At 37.6% G+C, this 20,818-nt stretch overlaps 1 protein-coding gene across 7 annotated transcripts in view; it reads right to left on the bottom strand.

Moving 5' to 3' along the window:
* Nucleotides 1-11,007: 11,007 nt before the first annotated feature.
* LOC111517555 (arrestin domain-containing protein 3) overlaps nucleotides 11,008-20,818 on the bottom strand; it is a 162,661-nt gene continuing 152,850 nt past the window's right edge. For 6 of the 7 annotated variants that reach the window (XM_074172300.1, XM_074172301.1, XM_074172305.1 and 3 more), the window contains one exon: nucleotides 11,228-11,325. In XM_074172300.1, the coding sequence (XP_074028401.1) occupies nucleotides 11,288-11,325 (38 nt within the window). In that variant the 3' untranslated portion in view covers nucleotides 11,228-11,287. Of the gene's footprint in view, nucleotides 11,326-20,818 lie in introns of all 7 variants that reach the window. The other variant, XM_074172303.1, reaches the window with a different exon arrangement.

Genomic DNA, 20,818 nt, shown 5'->3' on the forward strand with positions numbered 1-20,818 from the left:
CAGTCAAAATGGGAACTTCAGAAATATTAAAATATGAAGAGGAACTCACGAACAGAAAAAAATTGGAACACAGGAACAATATCCAACACAAATACAGGAACAATAAACACAATGGGAACAAAAACACGGCAGAAACACCAGGAACAACGGTGATTCAAAGAACAACAATACTAGAAACAACAAATGAAAACTGATCTGGGGGTTAATACAACAAGATATTTCAACAATATTGTCAGGTTGACAGTAAATGTCAATGAGCAACTGTTTTCTATGGTGATTTCAGGGCACCGCATGATTCAATGAAACTGATGTGATTCAATCTCTTCAAATGATTTCAGACAACAATTCAGCAAGTAGGAAAAATAATTTAAATTTTACCTGTTCACCGAGTGCGATTTTTTCTTTAAAAATTAACAGTTGTTTCGGTGTTGCAATGAGTATGAAGATTAATTTTGTTTCGGATGGTAAAATGATTCCTCAATATTTTGATAAAGGACCCCGCACATTTCTTATGAGAAATGGCTTGCCTTGAATTTTGCCGAAATTTTAATATGTTGTAGTCTTGATGTGCTGATTGAAAGTGTCCACGGCCAAAGCTCAGAATTGTACAGTTTTCGAGATGTGAACCTTTGAATATAGATTTTTTTTCCATTTTTTGCAGTTTTGGCTCATCAATAGAGAGCTCTCACTTCTGGTTGGGATAGAATTTGGATGTTCAGCAACCAGAATTAGTTTTAAGAATAATCTCCTTCAGTTATAATATATGCCACCATCGATAATTTTTCATACACTGCTTCACACTATCTCGATAATCTGAGAATGTGGTGCTGTGACATTTTCCTCAGATAGGCTCAAAATGGATGATAGCATCTCACAGCATCTGTATCTTTCATACCTGAGAGTACTCTCCAGATAGAATGAAGGGGTTCTGGTATTGGAAGTGAACTATTTTGCGCCGTAATATGTTTTACCCAAAAATGGGGTGTTCCATCGCGAGTGGCGGACAGTGTATATCACTTTGGCCAACCCCATTCAGGTGGTAGGTGCATTCTGAGCATTTCTATCAGGCCAGAGAATTCCATCGTTGTACCTCGAATATTACATATTACGGAAGTTACGGGTGTTTCCATGAGAAGTGAGACACACTGTATATATATATATATATATATATATATATATATATATATATATATATATATATATATATATATATATATATATATTTAGAAAATTAAATTATTTATTGCCTAGTTTATGTATGATGATCTTGTATCCCTCATATCCAAAGATGAGTTAGATTGAAAAATAGTAGCAGAAAAAAAAATGATGTCGAGCGATATGGAGTTATTTTTTTCTGAGAGAAAATATAATGATTGCTGATCAACCATGAATCTAGTACTTCCATATTTATCAGAATATAGACCTACTGTCAGGCTATTCAAATCAGTTTTGAGGAAAGAAAACCTCTACAAGTTTTCAAATGATTAAAGTTAAATATTAATGTTCGATTCAATAGGCACTGTTATATTATCATCTGGTATGAATGTACTCTAACGAGATTTCTTGAGATATGAAATATATGGTGCTGATAATATTCAGGGGATTACTCAATTTCAATTTGATAAATTCATTGCCTTTCAACTGGAGAGAAATGACATTTCGGTGAGCTTCACCTTCTAAATCTGGCTAATCCTGCTGTCCGTTCGGCATGCATGCATGCATTATTCGTTAGCGCGTCAACGCGATTAGCGTTATTTATAACGCTGTTAAAAGCAGCTTAAAAGTTCACCTCTTTGCGAATATAGCAGTCGGCGGGTCGCTAAATCAAAGTTGAGCTACCACGATGACTTTCATAAATTACTGAACCAAAGATATACTACTGACGGATGGATCGCCCTGACTAATGCGGATATTTGGGAGGGACAGGTTAATTTTTTAAATTTCATGTTTGATAATTAGAATCGTTCCCAAAAACGTTCAATGCGAAAAATATCTCTGCATTTTGATAGGTTAAATGAATTCACTCTCCGACTGAATATTCAATTCGTATTAGAGATCGACAAAAATAAATATCTTTATTTTTTAATTTCACTAGTTCGGACTTCCATTGTCTACTATATAAAACGATTTGGAATCCCTGAAACAACTAAAAAAGAAGAATTGAAAATGAATAGCTGAAAATAACAATTATATTAACCAAAATAAACCTGAAATGAAATAATAGTGAAATAAAATACAAGTAAAAATCGAACAATTGAATAAATGCAAATAAAGAAATGAAAAAAGAAAATAAAAAGTGGAAAGAGTCCAAGTCACGTTAGTTCAAGACGTTTCGATTGTTAGTATCTACAATCGTCTTCGGGTGATGACTGGACTGATTCCTCCTCCTACTGCATCAATCGAAAGGAAGTTGTACCAGATTTTGAAAAAACACCAAGTCTATTTTTCGGACAAGGAAAGAATCGCTAACACCGCACCACAGTAAGCTCCCTCACTTGTATGGACTACCCAAAATCCACAAGAAGGACGTTTCGCTTACACCGATCATCAGTTCCAGAGATTCAGCTACTCAAAACTTGTCTAGATTTTTACTTTCCTCAATACAACCATCACAAGGAAAAACATCGTCTTTTTTGAAGAATTCAAGGCATTTTGTCGAACTACTAGGGTCAATTGAGGTCACACAGGAAGATCAACTAATTAGTTTCGGCATAAAAAGCCTTTACACCAACGTTCCGGTCGAAGAAGCACTCCAAATCATACAGAGAAAGCTATCCGAAGACGGGAACCTGAAAGAGAGAACGAATCTACCTATAGAAGCAATCATGGAATTACTAGGATGCTGTGTACGAAACTGTTATTTCCAACTGAAGGACGCCAATGGGATTGCCACTTTCACCAGTCATAGCCAACATATATATATGGAGTGGTTTGAAACTCTGGCCATTGAAGAAGCCCACAAGAAACCTCGAGTCTGGTTGAGATATGTTGACGACACCTTCATAATATGGAACCATGGGAATACTGAACTAGACGCCTTCCTGAAACACATCAACAGCGTGAGACCTTCCACCACTTTCACAATGGAGAAGAAAATCCACAATGAATTGCCATTCTTAGACGTTTTGGTGAAGAGGACCGACACTAAGTGGGAAACATCTGTATACCGAAAACCTACTCATACGGGACAGTATCTGAACCACGAATCCAACCACCATCAATCGACTAAAAGAGGAATCATCAAGACTCTATTAGATCGTGCTTTTGGTCTCTGTAATACGAAGGAAGGTCTCGAGAAGGAACTAGACATCATCAAAAATGATCTTCGACGGAATGGCTACTCCAAAGCGATGGTAGAAAAGACTTTGGCTAAAAGACAGCAGGAGCCTCGCAAGGAAGAGAAGCCGTCACAATCAGTGCTTGCACTTTCCAACATCAGAGGATATCGGAGAGGATAAGAAGAATTGGTTCCAAATACAACATCAGAACCTGCTTCAGATCCGGTAACACTATCTGTAGCAGCCTCACGAAAACTAGGCCACCAAACGCGGACTGCGATTCCAAGAATTGCATTTACCGGATACCCTGTGAGTGCGGAAAATCTTACATTGGTGGAATTAAGAGGCCATTGAATGTTCGCATTGGCGAGCACAACAAACACACACAGCGAGGGGAAACAAGCAAATCAGGAATAGCAGACCATGTTTGGACCCATCAACACAAAATCGAGTGGTGCCAAACTGAGATCTTGCACAGAGAGGAACATTGGTTTAGGAGAAAATTCAAGGAAACCGCATACATGTTGTCCAATAACGTATTCAGCCAAACCAGCGTAGAAATACGCAACATATGGAAACCCATCATCAAGCGAAAAATGGCCAACTCCCGCCAAAACGGTCATCTCCTACGGAACCAGTGAAGCGGAAAATGGAAAGCGGGGCTAAGTGAAAGTACTCGAACGACCTATAAATAGTCATCTCTCGGAGGAATCATTCCAGTCATCACCCGAAGACGATTGTAGATACTAACAATCGAAACGTCGTGAACTAACGTGACTTGGAATCTTTCCACTTTTTATTTTTATTTTCTTTTTTCATTTCTTTATTTTCATTTATTCAATTGTTCGATTTTTACTTGTATTTTATTTCACTATTATTTCCTTTCAGGTTTATTTTGGTTGATATAATTATTTTCAGCTATTCATTTTCAATTCTTCTTTTTTATTTGTTTCAGGGATTCCAAATCATTTTATATAGTAGACAATGGAAGTTCGAACTAGTGGAATTAATCATGAAACATTGTCAATCACCTTCAAACAAATCTTTATTTTTATTTACACGGGTGCAATTCAGAGTTGTAGTTTCATTGTAAAACATAGTTGAGGTCCACGGCTATTTCTGTCCATCGTAACTTCTAATAGAAATGTCAGATTCAAATAATATGAAAATAAATATACATGTACATAATCAATATTGATTGTGACACTGATCAGTTGAATAAGAAATAATATCGTTATATCGTCATCATCTTTTGATTCTACACGTGTTTTGATGATGTACCAAAAGCGGTTATTCATCCTAACTCAACTTTAGCAGATATAGCCTCGCAGATTTTTGGTAGCTAATGATGAGTAGGTACTACAAACATGTTATTGTATAATCAATAATTTAAAGAGTACACACCAACCAATAACTTTTATATAAAATTTTTCAAAATAAAATAGTCTATGACACTATACTATATAGTTGAACAAATTTTTAAAATAGGCCAAGTACGAAGAATCATACAAAAAAATTGAATGGTTCCCTGCACAGTATCAGTTTAGGTTAATTTTTTCTATAATAGAGAATTTCAGGGAAATTTATAGTCAAAAAAGTATCGGAGAAAACGATGATGACCTTGAAAACAGAATTACACATTTCGATGGAAAAGACTGTCAGTAAATATACAGTTCCATATATTCAAAGAATATATGGAATCCATATTTTGAAAAACAAGTTCCTACCAATCCAAAGAGTGAACATCATCGTCATAGAGGTGAACTGATTTTATATTCTTGAATAATATTTTCACCAAATTTTTGAAATGGATGAGTTGAAATTTGACAATTTCAACTCATTGCAATTTTGCAATAATTCAACAAATTGGGCTTTAGAGCAGAAGCCTATAACATCCCTGGTTATTAGTTGAGAATATAAAATTGAAAAAATGTCAATGCTTTCCACATGATCTGGTAAATCTGTTCGGAAAGTATTAATGGATGTGGAAATTGATACATGTTTCTAGTTCTAGTTACTGAAAAACGAATAAAATAATCAAGACGAAAGATGAAAATGACCACAGAGTAAATAAAAATAAAAATGAGAAAAAAATTAAACAATAAAAAAAAATTAAAAAATTGAAAAATAAGATTTCAAACCAAGTTACTTCACAATGTTTTGATTGTTAGTATCCACAATCGTCTTCGAGTAATGACCGGACTATTCCTCCGAGAGATGACTATTTATGGGTACTTCAAACGCTTTCACCTTTCCTCTCTTCCCTCTCTTCGCTTCACAGATTGAGTGAGAGTTGACTGGAAGTGTCGTTGGACAACATATGTGCAGCTTCTTCGAACTTCCTCTTGAATCACAGGTTATGGGCCCAGAGTGTTAAATCACTGCTAATTAAAGATTGAAATACAGATCGGACCGATATTGAAGATTGGAAATTATTGATTGTGCTCGAGGACAAGTTGTCAAAGTGCAAAATGGCGGAAGGCAATAAGAAATTATATGTGCTGCAAGATGAAGATAACTACTTTGCCTGGTTAATTAGAACTGAAGCCAAGTTGGTGAGTGAAAATACTTGGATAGCTATAGAGCCAGGATTTGGAAATGATATTAACGGTCTCAATAATGACAAAGCTCGTCAAAACAGAAAAGCGAGGTCTTTGATTTTTTCTTTGGTGTCAGATGCTATCTTAGAAGACATAGGAGATATACAACTTGCAAAAACTATTTGGGAAACGTTGATAGGATTATATGGTACTTTTACATTACCATGAAAGACATGACGAGGTTAGGGAAGACAAATGATATGACTATGCAAGAATATTTCTCAAAGATGCAAGGCCTGAACAGAATACTAGTTCGTGGAAAGATTGAGTATACTGACCAAACCATTTCCATGTTAATGCTAGCTGAACTTTCTTTGGATCAGTATGAAGGAGTCGTAAGAAGTTTGGAAATGAACGATAACTTGACAACTGCTGAGGTGAAAAGAAAACTCCTAACGGAGGTGACTGAGAATAATACAATGGCGTTGGTGACAAATGGCAAAAGTAGGGGAAAAATGGCTAGAATTTCTGTTCCGAAAGTTAGTCATCGAGAAACTAGCAGACCACTCGAAATAGTCTACAGTGACCTCATGTGAATTATATTTCTCGTTCACACAAAAGGGTTTTTAAAAACTTTTTATTTGAACAGAGTAACAACTAATAACTATGAAATATATGTACTGGCTATTACAAATCAATTATTTTGAATGACAGTTTTTTTTATTACAAGTGTACCTCGCTAACTTTTTATAATTACTCCATGAAAGACATTACTCCCACTCTTGAATTTTGTTTTTCTTTGGTGTATGTTTGTATCAAAGACTGAATTCATCACAGAACACTACATCAACGTCTGCAGAATCAGTTCAGAGTCATCTTAACAACTACATCCAAAACCATCCCAGCAAACTTTCCAGAACGAACTTTGAATCTCAACATCTTCCAGAACCATCTCAACGGTCTTCTCAGAACGAGCTCCAAATATCTGCAGCTTCGGAAACCGACTAATTACACTGAGAATTTCATTTGTGAACAATATATCGGTGAGTCAATGTCAATAAATAAAATCCAAATGATTGATTTTCCTAAAACCAAGTCGATGATTGATAAATACCTTTCATTTAATGAAGATAATCATTCAGATTATATTGCCAAACAAGCCATACAATTCATTGATGAACATACAAGAAAATGCTTTTTAGCTATGAAAAAAATCAAATTTTCGGTTGGGGAAAAATATTTACAGAAATTGGATAATTGAAACGCTTCGGGTTGATTATAAGAATGATGAACAATGAAAATATGGGCTTAGGTTTGAAGCTCCAAGGTAAAGTAGCAGAATGTTAACAATATTTTCAATCGTAGAGTAACAACGGGGAAAATCATCAATTTAACTCATAAAGTTCCTAAAAAGTTTCTAGGCGATTCTTTCGCATTATTCAAACGTGAGATTTCCGAAATTTTGAAACAAATGTAATGCCTCAAAGTTAATTTTACATTTTCAGGAGATTTTATTAAAAATTTTAATGATGTTCAAATTGTTGATCGTAAATATTTCAGTACGCCAAATGGAGTTATCGATTCAGATACGGACTTGGCTGCTTGATAGAATGAAAATGCTGTAGATGTTATATTGGATAAATTAGGCAAATCTGAAGAACAACAGTCGGGGTGGTCTCTGAGTAAAATTATTTTGTGAGAAGTAGCAATAAATAAATATGTAATTGGTAAGAGTTCTTCTTCCATTTCTTTGCTGCAAAAAATCCCAAAAAAGCTGGCATGCTTTAATGTACGAACGATGACGAAATATGTTCATTTTGAAGTATTAATAACACCTTGTATCCTGTAGCTGAAAATCCATAACGAGTGTTAACATATCCACATTATTGTACAGTTTTGGATACTACGGGGCTAAATACTCCAATGGACTTATATCAAATTTCCAAATTCGAAAAACCTAATGATGTTTCTGTGAATGTTTACACTATAGAATTGAATCAAGCAAAGGAAAAATAATTTCATGTAGTAGTACCTGCCAGACTCACGACAACAAAATGAGACAGACATGTTAATTTTTTATCAATTCGAGTCTTATAATCGTTCAATTTTCCTAAATTGAACGATTATAAGACTCCACCTATCGATGAAGACGCGACTGAAATTAAATTTCATCATTGTTGGATCAAAGACATTTTCCGGTTATCAAATAGTAAATTGTATAAAAATGAAAAAAAAAATCTTCTGTGATAGAAGCCTCAATGATTTTTCAAGTCTGCAAAAATTGAATCATCATACTTTTTTGTGCGGAAAAGTAATGGACTCTAAAATTTATAATTCAACCACGCCGACGTATTTTGAGACACCCTGTATACATTGACGTCACTACCACAAACACGGAAAAAAAAGCATATGACGTATTTTGAAATGTCATTGCTGAATACCCCCATTGCTTCATTTTCAAACGTTTCCCATTGGGATCGCACGCTAAAACGTTAGGCCCCCTGACATGTTTTTTTCTTGAATGAGACACCCTGTACACATTGAAGAATCACACTTTGAAACGATAGAGGCCCGTTAAAATGTCATGTTTTTTTATGCCGCATTTTGACACACCCTGTACACATTTACAACATGTTTTTTTTTCTTTAATCCAATTTTTCATTCATTATCATTATTATTATATCATTATTTTTCACGCTGACGTATTTAAAACACCCTGTACATGTTTTTTTTCCTAAACGATGAGACACCCTGTGTGGTAGTCATGTTTTTTAATCTGATTTTTCGTTCATTATTAATATTATACTGTTATTCTCCAAGCTGACGTATTTGAGACACCTCGTACATGTTTTTTCTCAAACGATGAGACACCCTGTACACATTGAGGAATCACACGTCAAAACGATAGAGCCTCGTTGAACTGTCATGTTTAAATGACGCATTTTGAGACACCCTGTACACATTGACGTCATGTTTTTTTTTCAATCCAATTTTTCATTCATTATTATTATTATAACATTATTTTTCACGACGACGTATTTTGTGACATCCTGTACATGTTTTTTCCTGAACGATGAAACACCCTGTATGGCAGCCATGTTTTTTCTTCAATCCACATGTTTTTTTCTCAAACGATGAGACATCCTGTACACATTGGAGAATCACACCCCAACACGATAGAGCCTCGTTAAACTGTCATGTTTTTAATGACGCATTTTGAGACACCCTGAACACATTGACGTCATGTTTTTTTTTCTTTAATCCGATTTTCCATTCATTATCATTATTATACCATTATTTTTCACGCCGACGTATTTTGAGGCACCCCGTACATGTTTTTTTTCTCGAACGAAGAGACACCCTGTATACATTGAAGAATCACAGGCTAAAACGATAGAGCCTAGTTGAACCGTCATGTTTTTAATGACGCATTTTGAGACACCCTGTACACATTGCCGTCATGTTTTTTCTTCAATCCGATTTTTCGTTCATTATTAATATTATACCGTTATTCTCCACGCTGACGTATTTAAGACACCTCGTACATGTTTTTTCTCAAACGATGAGACACCCTGTACACATTGAGGAATCACACACCAAAACCATAGAGCCTCGTTGAACTGTCATATTTTTCAAATTACGTATTTTGAGACACCCTGTACACATTGACGTCATGTTTTTTTTTCTTGAATCCGATTTTTCATTCATTATTATTATTATACCATTATTTCTCACGCCGACGTACACCCTGTACATGTTTTTCTCTATTACGTTGGCAACCATGTTTTTCTTTAATGCCCGTGGTCATGTTTTTCCCCCTAAATCCGATTTTTCGTTCATTATTATTATTATATCATTATTTTCCGCGCTGACGTATTTGAGACACTTTTTTTTCCTAAACGATGAGACACCCTGTATGACAGCAATGTTATTTTCTATTACGTTGGCAGCCATGTTTCTTTCTTTAACGCCCGTGGCCATGTTTTTTTCTTCAATTCGATTTTTCGTTCTAAATGAGACACCCTCTATACATTGAAGAATCACACACCAAAACCATAGAGCCTTGTTAAACTGTCATGTTTTTTAAATTACGTATTTTCAGACACCCTGTACACATTGACGTCATGTTTTTTTTTCTCTAATCCGATTTTTCATTCATTATTATTATTATACCATTATTTTTCACGCCGACGTACACCTCGTACATATTTATTCCTAAACGATGAGACACCCTGTTGTTTTCTTCAACGCCCGTGGCCATGTTTTTCTCTTTAATCCGATTTTTCGTTCATTATTAATATTACACCGTTATTTTCCATGCTGACGTATTTGAGACACCCCGTACATGTTTTTTTCTAAACGATGAGACACCCTGTATGACAGCCATGTTTTTTTCTATTACATTGGCAACCATATTTTTTTCTTTAACGCCCGTGGCCATGTTTTTTCTTTAATTCGATTTTTCGTTCATTATTAATATTATACCTTTATTTTTGTAATTCCACCGCGTCCTTATCTATCAAATGAATCTACTCGATGCTCATTCCATCCTTCTATGCGTCGATCTCGTCGCACACCTCTCTTTCCCACTCACCACCGTAATTACTTCCCCTAAGGAATACGTAATAGAAGCCATGTATCTGATCTACTGAATTCATACGATTTCATCTAGATAAGCAGAAGGTTCTTGAAACTTTTATAAATCAACATTATATTTGATAAATTGTTCTTAGGACTCACCCATGGTGTACAATATCAAAGCAGACGATTATTGAAATGAAAATCCCAGCGATATATTGGGTGAAAGTTAAATTTCTGTCCGTTTTTAAAGATTTCCGACCATAACAGATTCGAGTAAAATAGTGAGAATACCTGACAACTCTTGCTGTTTCGATGCACATGTGTAAAGGCAAAGGATCGACGCAGCTATTGAGTAATATGGTTCCATTGTAAAGGAAATTTTTTTGAAAATATTTGTTTCAACAAAAATAATATCTCTCATTTCCTGGTGATGCTGATTTAGTAGGCGAAACACTCATCGAAAGATAGTATTTTCATTATGGTTTGGAAAAAGTTATATAGAGTAAGAAATAAAGGAGGTGTGATATTTTTAATACTTTTATTTCCATAAATTTCGTTTTGAAACTGATATCGAACATATTCATGAGTTTATCAACCATCAAACACAATTTTCAGTAACACAAATTTATTAGCACATACCTATTCGACCTCATATATTATAAAAAATTCACAATTGAGAATATAAACGCAAACAATTAAAATTTCAAAATAATTTGAGTTAGGCACTGTAATATTGTATGATTTCAATAGTTTGATCTTACATATTTCTTGAGAAGTGAGAGAAGTGAGAATTGTCTCATAAGTTTCCATAGAATGATACCACACTGCAAAAGTATATATATATAATAAATATACAAATCATAAACAAATACATATATATTCATCCAGTTACTTCTTGTGCTGAAGAGAATCGTACGAGGGTGGTGCTGAAAAAAAAATTACTTATAGGATTTTCCAATTATATATTAGAACAAAAACATTTTTTATATATTCAACTTTGAAATCATGGGAGGATAGTTGATATTGTTAGCTTTGATTACTATCATGTTTGAATGTCGCTAGGGAATTCACCAAAAACTTTTGTCCAAAAGAAAGATTTTGGCTTTCTACTACTTCATCTTGATACAAAAATTAGTCTCTCCTAAAAATATAACCCTTTTGATAGTATATATTCAGTGCCATTTTAAAGAATGTAAGGATGAAATGAACTTAAAAGGTGAAAGGTTGTAATATCATATATTTTTTAGGATACTGTCTTTTCATCAATCAGGAATAATTTGAAAGTTTCGTCATAGATCATATATTGATAGGTAGTATTTGAATATGCATGATTTTTGTTTCTCTTAAAACGAATGAGAAAGAATATAACTGATATTACTTGCATGACAAAATGATCAAAATAGTCTTTCTCACTGAATGCAAACTTTTTGTTAATTTACAGAGTTTTATGGCATTATACAAATTAGGAATTTTATTTGTTTGGTGGAAACACAGTTTTATGGAATATTTTACTATATCTGATCTATTCTTTAATCTATTCGAAAACCGAAATGCCAAATCATCTAGTTGAGTTGTCTAGGTGCTAGCTGTTTCAGAGGAAACTTTAAAGTGTATATATATGCGGTCGTATCTCAGACTCCCATTATAGAACCCTAGAAGATATTCAGTTTTTACTGAGGATAGACTGAGTAGTCTACATTTTCTCTCCTCTGGTAATTTATTCCAATGGCTTTTTATTGGATGGAGTTATTTTGGTCGAAAACTTTTCTCCATGCATTTTTCACCATTCACAGTAATGGTCTTTTTCTAACTCATTCCACTCTTGAAAAGATATCGCTTTTCTTATCATTCACAGTAATGGTCTTCTTTTTATACAAGAACTAGCTTATTCCTCTATGGTGAAGATATATCTTTCCTTATTGTCTTCGAATTGAACAAAAGTTCTGTCGGAATTATAACGAACCTGAAGCCGCCCCTGACCGATAGGCCAGCCGACTCATCGAACAAACACATGACCTCACCTCAAGAGGATGCAATCGGGAATCGCTGGTAAAATTCTAGTACCGAACCGACTACAAAATTCTCGAAAGAACCTTTACCGATATAAGCCTGTTTTCCCGACCCAAGACGGCAGTTCAGAAAGTGATTCGAGCGGCTAAACAAGAAATTAAAATAATGGAAATAAATTAAGCATTAGTTGCTAAGTGTTGTAATGAATAAATTAGTTTGTGGTTAGTGAAATATTATTGAAAATAAATTTGTTTAAGACAGTTAATTTATCAATTTGTTACAAGTGATCAGGAGTGGATTTGTAATATAAATCTGTGAGCGCTTGGTGGAGAATTTTTGTATTGCGAGGAAATTGACTATAAGACTTATTTGTTTGCGCAGAGAGACTGGTTATTCGTTGTTTTCCGAAGTGGACAGTACCGGACTACGGAAATATAAACTGATAGACCTTTCTCGCGAAAAATAGGCTTGTGAAAGTAAATAAGGACATATACAGTTTTGTGGAAAATAGAAATAGGCAGACTGAGCGATGACTTGACTGAATCAGCAGAAGATCCCGAAACATATTCATTTTAAGTTCCTGGGGGTGAATTGAGTTCAATAATGAGCAAACTCGATGAACTTCAACAAAATTCGGTACGCCTCGAAGAGAAGCTTCTGGAAAATTCAAAAAGTTTGGAAATTAATTTACAGAGAATTCGAAAAGTTTGGAAGATAAATTTCTAGAGAATTCGAATAGCTTGAAGGAAAAACTTCTAGAAAATGCAGAAGGTTTAAAGAGAGAACTTTGTTATGTGGTGAGTCTCCCTGAAGAAATGATAGGAACCATCGAGACAGAGATAGACAAAATCATGACGAAAATGAACACGGAAGTAGAGGAAATCAAAGGCGGAGTTCAGACTGAAATCAGAAAGATGAAGGAAACAATTAGCAAGTTGCTAAAACCAAATCGTTAATTCTACCAACACCACAGAAATTGTTACCGAAAACTCAATTCCGGAACTGAGTTTCAACATGGAAGAACTTCAAAAGGCAAGGAAAGATGTCAAAGGTCAGTTCTGAACCAGAAAAACTCTCCATGAAGCCGACCCACTTCGACATAAAAACTCCTTGGGCAAATTACCGTCGACAATTCGAAGCTGCTGCCAGAGCGAATGGACGGAATGCAGGGGAAAAGGCGGTAGCATCAACACTGACGTTGCGTGGGGAAGCAACGAATATTTTGCAAACCCCCACGGAAGACTATGACCAACTTATAAAGCATTTTGAGCTGCGGTATGAGCAGGCCCACCTAGAGCAAGTTTACCATTCACAGCTGAAGAACCGCTGCCAGAAATCAGGAGAATCCCTACAGGAATTTGTAACCGACATTGCTCGATTGGTTCGTCTGTCATATTCTACTACACCGTGAAATGTAATATGGCAGTTCATGCATTCTTGGACGGACTTCGCGATTAAGAAACGAGGCAGGTCTTGACACTAGCTCATCCCAAACATCTCGTGGATGCACTAGCAAGGCTGCAAAACAATCCTGCAAGAACTAGAGCAAAGCTCGAACTATCGAGGAAGATGGACAGGTGCCTGTTGATATTGGGGCCACCATTAGTAAGGTAATGAAAGAAGTGCTGCCTGAGAGAAAACAAATGAGATGCTGGGACTGTGGGAAAATTGGGAACCAAATCAAGAAAACTAGAGGGGGTCGATGAGAAGGGACAGTCGGCTTGTAACCAGCAAGCCCCCGTAAAAAACGCATATGTTGCCATTCTCCTACGATAAGACAAAGGTGTTTTCGTAGACGGCTTCATCAATAATGAGCCTTGCACTATGCTGCTAGATACCGGTACGACGAGAACCATTTTTGGGCCAACCTTTGCCAAAACACCGGCAAGAATTGAATCGTCAAGTTGGAAGCTACGCACCGCAACAGGGGAACCAGCCACTATACTTGGAAAACTAATTGAACGGATGTTGGGCAGCACCAAATTGAACCATCGAGCATTGGTGGCAGACGTCGAGGACGATGCCATCATTAGAATGGACATAATGAATTCCAGAGGGTTCGGCATCCTACGTGTCGGCGGAGAAGAGCTGGTGCTTCATGAAAGAAGCGAAGAGATGATCAGGGTTCTGTTGGCTGAAAACGTGTGTGTACCTGAGAGGTCTGAAACCATCCTGGAGGCTCGTCTGGACGTAAGTGTGGGCAGCGGAAAGGTGGTAATCTTCGAGCCCGAAATACACGATGAGAAAGACCTGTTGCGTGTTGATGAAGTTGTGCCAGTCAGGGTCATGAATGTCAATTACTTTCCCATGACCTTGAAGAAAGGAACAATGCTGGGGAGCTGTTCGTCCATTTCCTCTGTAATACGGAGTGTACACAGTTCGGTTAGCCAAGCCAACAACTTGCCTACAGGGTTGAAGAAGTTTAATGACATTTCATACAAGGACATACCACCTATCACCTATCAAAATTGAGGCAGTTAGTCAAAAAGTCCCAGAAAATCTTCGATATTGGAGAAGAAAAAGGCGGCAGAACAAATGTGGTTCAGCATAGGATCCACACTGGGAATGCTAGACCAATCCGGCAATCAGCTAGAAGACTTCCTTTTGCCAAGAAAGAAGAGGCAGGCAAGATAGTCACCGATATGGGAAAAGAAGGATTAATCGAACCTTCTGACAGCCCCGGTTTTCCCCACTCGTACTAGTGAAGAAGGACGGCTCGACAAGGTTCTGCGTGGATTATCGTCAACTTAATAACGTGACGAGAAAGCCAGCTACCCTCTTTCGAGAATTGACGACATACTAGACACGCAGCCAGCTCCACAATTTTCTAGACTTTGGTTTCGAAGAGTGGATATTGGCAAGTTGAATTAACGCCAGAAGATCGAGAAAAGACAGTTTTAACCATCGGCTCAGGATTGTGACAGTTCACGATTATGTCATTCGGGTTTTGTAATGCTCCAGCGCCCTTCGAGCGATTGATAAAGTCGGTTCTCAAAGGAATCTCATGAAAGACGTGCCTACTGTATCTCGACGATATAATCGTGGTCGGAAAATCGTTCGATGATCTCTTGAAAAATGTGGAAAAGGTATTCATGCATCTGAGAAGTTCCGGATTAAAACTCAGTCCCAAGAAATGCCATCTGTTCCAAAAAGAAGTCCGCTACCTTGGCCACGTTGTCTCTGGAGAAGGAGTGGCGGTAGACGAACAAAAGAACAAAACAGTTGAGGATTGGCCCATTCCAAAAGACATACATCAGCTTCCGAGCTTCCTTGGTTTGTGCACCTACTATCGCAGATATGTGCTGGGGTTTGCCAACATCGCCAAATCATTGATCCGACTCACAGAAGGACGGATTCAGTTCCAGTGGTTCGAGGAATGCCAAAACTCATTGAAGAAGTTGAAAAGAGATTTGATGAACGCTCCTGTTTTAAGCTATCCCCTACCCGACGCAAAGTTCATTTTAGATACGGACGCCAGCAACGTGGAATTTGGAGCATTCCTTTCTCAGATACAGGGGGGACAAGAGAAAGTTATTGGCTACTTCTTCAAAACACTCAGTAAACCAGAGCGTAATTATTGTGTCACAAGGCGAGAGTTGTCCGTTGTCAAAGGTGTAGAGCATTTCTACAAATACTTTTATGGAAGAAGATTTCTATTGAGAATGGATCATGCAGCTCTCAAATGGATTCTACAGTTCAGATATCTCAAGTTCCAAGTTAGTCCATTAGCCATTAGTTAGTCCAAGTAGCGCGCTGGATCGAGAGGCTTCGAGAATTTGACTTCGAAATAGAAAATCAAGCTGGGACTAGCCATAAAAATGCAAAAGCCCTGTCACGGATACCATGCCCCGATGACTGCTCACATTACCGACGAGTAGAAGAGAAGGAAGCAGCTATTTGTAGAACTACATCTGTAGACGATAATTATGAGAACAATGAGATCAAGAAGACCAAGAGAAAACCCAGATTCTGGTTTAAGCATCGGATGGAGGAAAATCAAAGCACATCGTGGCAGGAGGTAGCAGGTTATTCGCCAGCGGTTGAGTCTTACTGGGCCCAATGGAACTGTCTCACCTTGAAAAACGGGGTTCTGAAGCGGGTGAGGGAGTCTGAAGACGGTGGAGAAGTAAAGCGCCAGACAGTGGTACCCAGGAACAGACGACGGGAGATGGTCAAAGAAATCTATGAGGGAGTCACTGGAGGATATCTGAGAGTAACAACAACCCTCCAGAAACTGAGACAACGGTTTCACGGAGTTAATTGTCAAGCCGACGTCAAGGACTGGTACAGAAAGTGTGATGTATGTGCTGCCAGTAACGGACTTCGGATACGACCGAAAGATTCAATGCGCCAGTATAACGTGGGTAGTTCATTTGAGCGAATCGCCATCGACATCGCCGGCCCGTTTCCAGAGTCGGACCATGGGAACATCCTGGTAGACATGGACTACTTCAGTAAGTGGGCAGAAGCCTATGCCCTATCCAACCAGGAAGAATTAACCGTCACTGAAGTCCTGGTAGGGCAGTAATTTCGGGTTCAACCTGTTCCAAGAAATGTGTAAACTGTTGGACATTCGAAAGACCACAACCACAGCCTTACAATGTAACGGTTAAACGTTACATCATATTTAATACCTGAATTTATCATTCACATGAGCCACTATATAATGACCAAGAGTAAAATGTTGGATTCATTGAATAAATCAATAATAGTGATTTCGTACATACCAGAGCATCTTGTGGAAGACAGCCGAACCATCAATGACATCTACAACACTTTTATTTTTACAGAACGCAATATCAAATTTGGGTCTGTGGGTATGAATAAAATACGCATGAGCGAATTAAATTTTTCTCGAAGGGACAAGGGCTAGCTCTCTTCCGTTCAGACGATGGCCTGAGCAACATCGATTAGATGATTGACCGCTTGAATAGTATCACGTTGTTTCAAATACCTTAACATAATCTTCCTTTTCCGACTTTTCATGAAGTGTTAGTTGTTTGAACATAATAACAGGTACGTGAAAGAAGAGTTCCTAGAAATATTTATTACCGTAACTTAATTTTGGTTATCAGAAAATCTGTTTAAAATCTGTTTAAAATCTGTTTTTCCGTTAATCAGCTGTCGCCCCCATACGAACGACAACTCTCAGATAGGCATGGTTTCATGCAATCGATATCTTGGTTTATTTTTGTAATCCTTCAATATTTGGGTGGTTATCTTTTCCGTTCATGGATATTTTCAAGTTATTTATCGTTAGGGACATATCGATTTAGTTTTCACAACTTCGTAAAACGGAAATTCATGATTTTTTAGAATTTGACTGCGTCTCTATTTTCACAGCACTTGGTTGCATGACGAATGAAATTCCAAAATGATCTCAAATCAATTTGTTCGGAATAGAGGCTGAAGGCTGTTCCTGCTTGGAAAATATATTGTATATTAGAAACGCAGCAAGCCACATGGATTCCTCTATATCAAGGCTGGAGATGATTCTGGGTGAGTATTATTACACACGTTTTTCTTTAATCATCAAAATTAGTAATTGTGTGTTTGATCTCACCTAGAGTCACTTTTCAAGCATCCAGGTCCAATGGGCTATTTCCTTAAAGTTGAGATTTAGTATTGCTATTTATGAAAATTGTGTCTTACCAACATTTCATCTATATCTCAAGTCCCATGTATTATCTTTACCGTTGAAAATATTTAATTGATTTGTAGGAAATTCCTTGAACTCAAGATTCATCCACTTGAAACTTGGATTACATAAGAAGTTTCAAAGAAATATTGATTATCTCTTTCCTGGAGCCTTCTACTACGTTAGTAACAGTTTTAATATTGTTTGATATTATTTTGTTACAATTTACTTGTATTGATAATATTTTGTATACATAAACAATTTTTATTATACATATATACTTATATATAAAGCATGCCTCACGGTCGATGGTAGGTTACACGTTTCTGGAAAACTCAATGCTTGATTTTTCTGAAAATTTCACCTCTCACATTTCCTTACCTGTTCTATCGATCTGAAATATTTTTAGCATTGCGGCGTTGCCACTTCTATCAAAAAGTCCTAGCAATTATATTTTTTTAAATAGAACACCCCGTCTATTAATACATTTTTCGAATCGCTCTAGTATTTCAATACTTTTTTGTTAATGATGTCCTATACCTATCTCTATCTGTTTTCGAAATAAAAAATAAATTGTGCTAAATATGATCCAAAACATAGCCTTAATTGAAATTAAGTACATCAGTACTCTCAATTCATGGAGAGTTGATATTGTGATGATACTTTGGACAAACTCGAAATATTCAAATAACATCAAGAAGTCGACTCCATATCATACAGGGCGTGCTGAAATTACTATTATTTCCATTGTGCATAAAAGTAGTCAAAAGTTCATTTTTTCAAATGAAACCCCCTGTATATTACTCGATAAATTGAAAGATGGTGAAAGATGCTTCAAGATGATATATCATGTCCCTATACCTAATTCGTCAAGTTTTCTCAATAAAGTCCAGAAACTTAATTTTTTTTAGAATTTGGATTCAGGTAGCAGTGGAATTATCAAACTTATAGCAGTTCGGTTACTTTTACAAGTACTTTACAAAGAGTTATCGACGGTATTTCGAATCATCTTCCAAAATGAATGCAAATATCGATTATTCAAACGAAGTTCTTATGAAATTATTTATTATACACTTGAACAAAGTGATCAAATCATTGTCAGAACGTGGAAAAAATTCAATCAAATGTATCCTGAATCAACACCAATGAACGAGAGGAAGTTTGTAAGATTACAAAATAATTTCCTTAACTATGGCTCCATGTTAAAAGCGCCTTCAAAGTAGGAGATTTGAGCCGGTTCTAAGCCTCCCTCCGCCACTATGACGTCACGTGGGGTGAATGACCCTCCCCCCACCACTCTGACGTCACGTGGGGTGAATGACCTAGACCGACTCATGCCTCCCCCCACCACTATGCCTTCATTAACGATATCATGGTGTAATCAGGGTGACCTTGAACGACATGTCCGACTCATGCCTTCCCCCACTACTATGACGTCATTAATGACGTAATGGTATAATTAGGGTGACCTTGAACGACATGTCCGACTCATGCCTCCCCCCGCTACTATGACGTCATTAATGACGTAATGGTGTAATTACGTTGACCTTGAGGATTGGTGTGTGTGTGTGAATGCATGGTACAGGGTTTATCATTGCGTGTCTGTGTACAAACATACGTCTGCATACTTCAAAGATCCTCCAAGTAATGAATGTTCCATCGGTGTGAGCCCACCAAGTCAGTAGTGGTGTGACGTCACAGCAGCAGCAACCGTTTTATAGTAGGAGAGCGAGATGTGCACTCCACGGCGTGTGACTGTGTAATGCATATTCATCAGTGTGTCCTTACCTCTCCCGATGCCGTCCCCCACCACTTGACACCCCCACCCTTCAACCCCCACCACTGGACACACCCACCCTTCAACCCCCACTACTGTACATCCCCACCGTTAGACCACCACCACTGGACACCCACACCCTTCAACCCCCACTACTGGACACCCCCACCCTTCAACCCCCACCACTGGACACCCCCACCCTTCAATCCCCACCACTGAACACCCCCACCCTTCAACCCCCCACTGGACACCCACACCCTTCAACCAGCAACACTGGACATCCCCACCCTTCAACCCCCACCACTGAACACCCCCACCACTGGACCATCATCTCACATGACGTCACGTGGGGTGGATGACCTAGACCGACTCATGCCTCCCCCCACCACTATGACGTCATTAACGACGTAATGGTGTGATTAGTGTGACCTTGAATGACATATCCGACTCATGCCTCCCCCACCATTATGACGACGTATTATTTGCTTTTTTTTTGGTTGTTGTTTAGTGATGTGACCTTGAAGTGTCTGGTTCATGGATCGTTCAGATTTTTTTTTAATATGAGATTTTGTGTGTGTGTGTGTGTGTGTGTGTGTGTGTGTGAGAGAGAGAGAGAGAGAGAATATACGGTACAGGGTTTCATGATGTGCTTGTCTATGTACAAACATACGTCTGCATACTTCGAAGATCCTCCAAGTAATGAATGTTCCATCGGTGAGAGGCCACCAAGTTAGTAGTGCTGTGACGCCACAGCAGCAGCAACCGTTCAACGGTAAGAGAGCAAGATGTTCACTCCACGACGTCTGGCTGAGTAATGCGTATTCATTGGTGTGCCCTCACCTCTCTCGAAGTGAAGAAGGCTGTGACGTAACGCATCGCTCTAGCCTCGCTATCGATGGTGATACGCAGGTGGCCGATAACTGTGCTAACGTCTGCCCTCTCCGAGAGCACAACGACCACTGCCTGTTCATATCGGCATCTGTTATCGCATCCA

This window comes from Leptinotarsa decemlineata, unplaced genomic scaffold, assembly GCF_025532065.1.
Source record: "Leptinotarsa decemlineata unplaced genomic scaffold, Ldec_3_MD MMD2_tig00000090_RagTag_RagTag, whole genome shotgun sequence".
Lineage (NCBI taxonomy): Eukaryota > Metazoa > Arthropoda > Insecta > Coleoptera > Chrysomelidae > Leptinotarsa > Leptinotarsa decemlineata.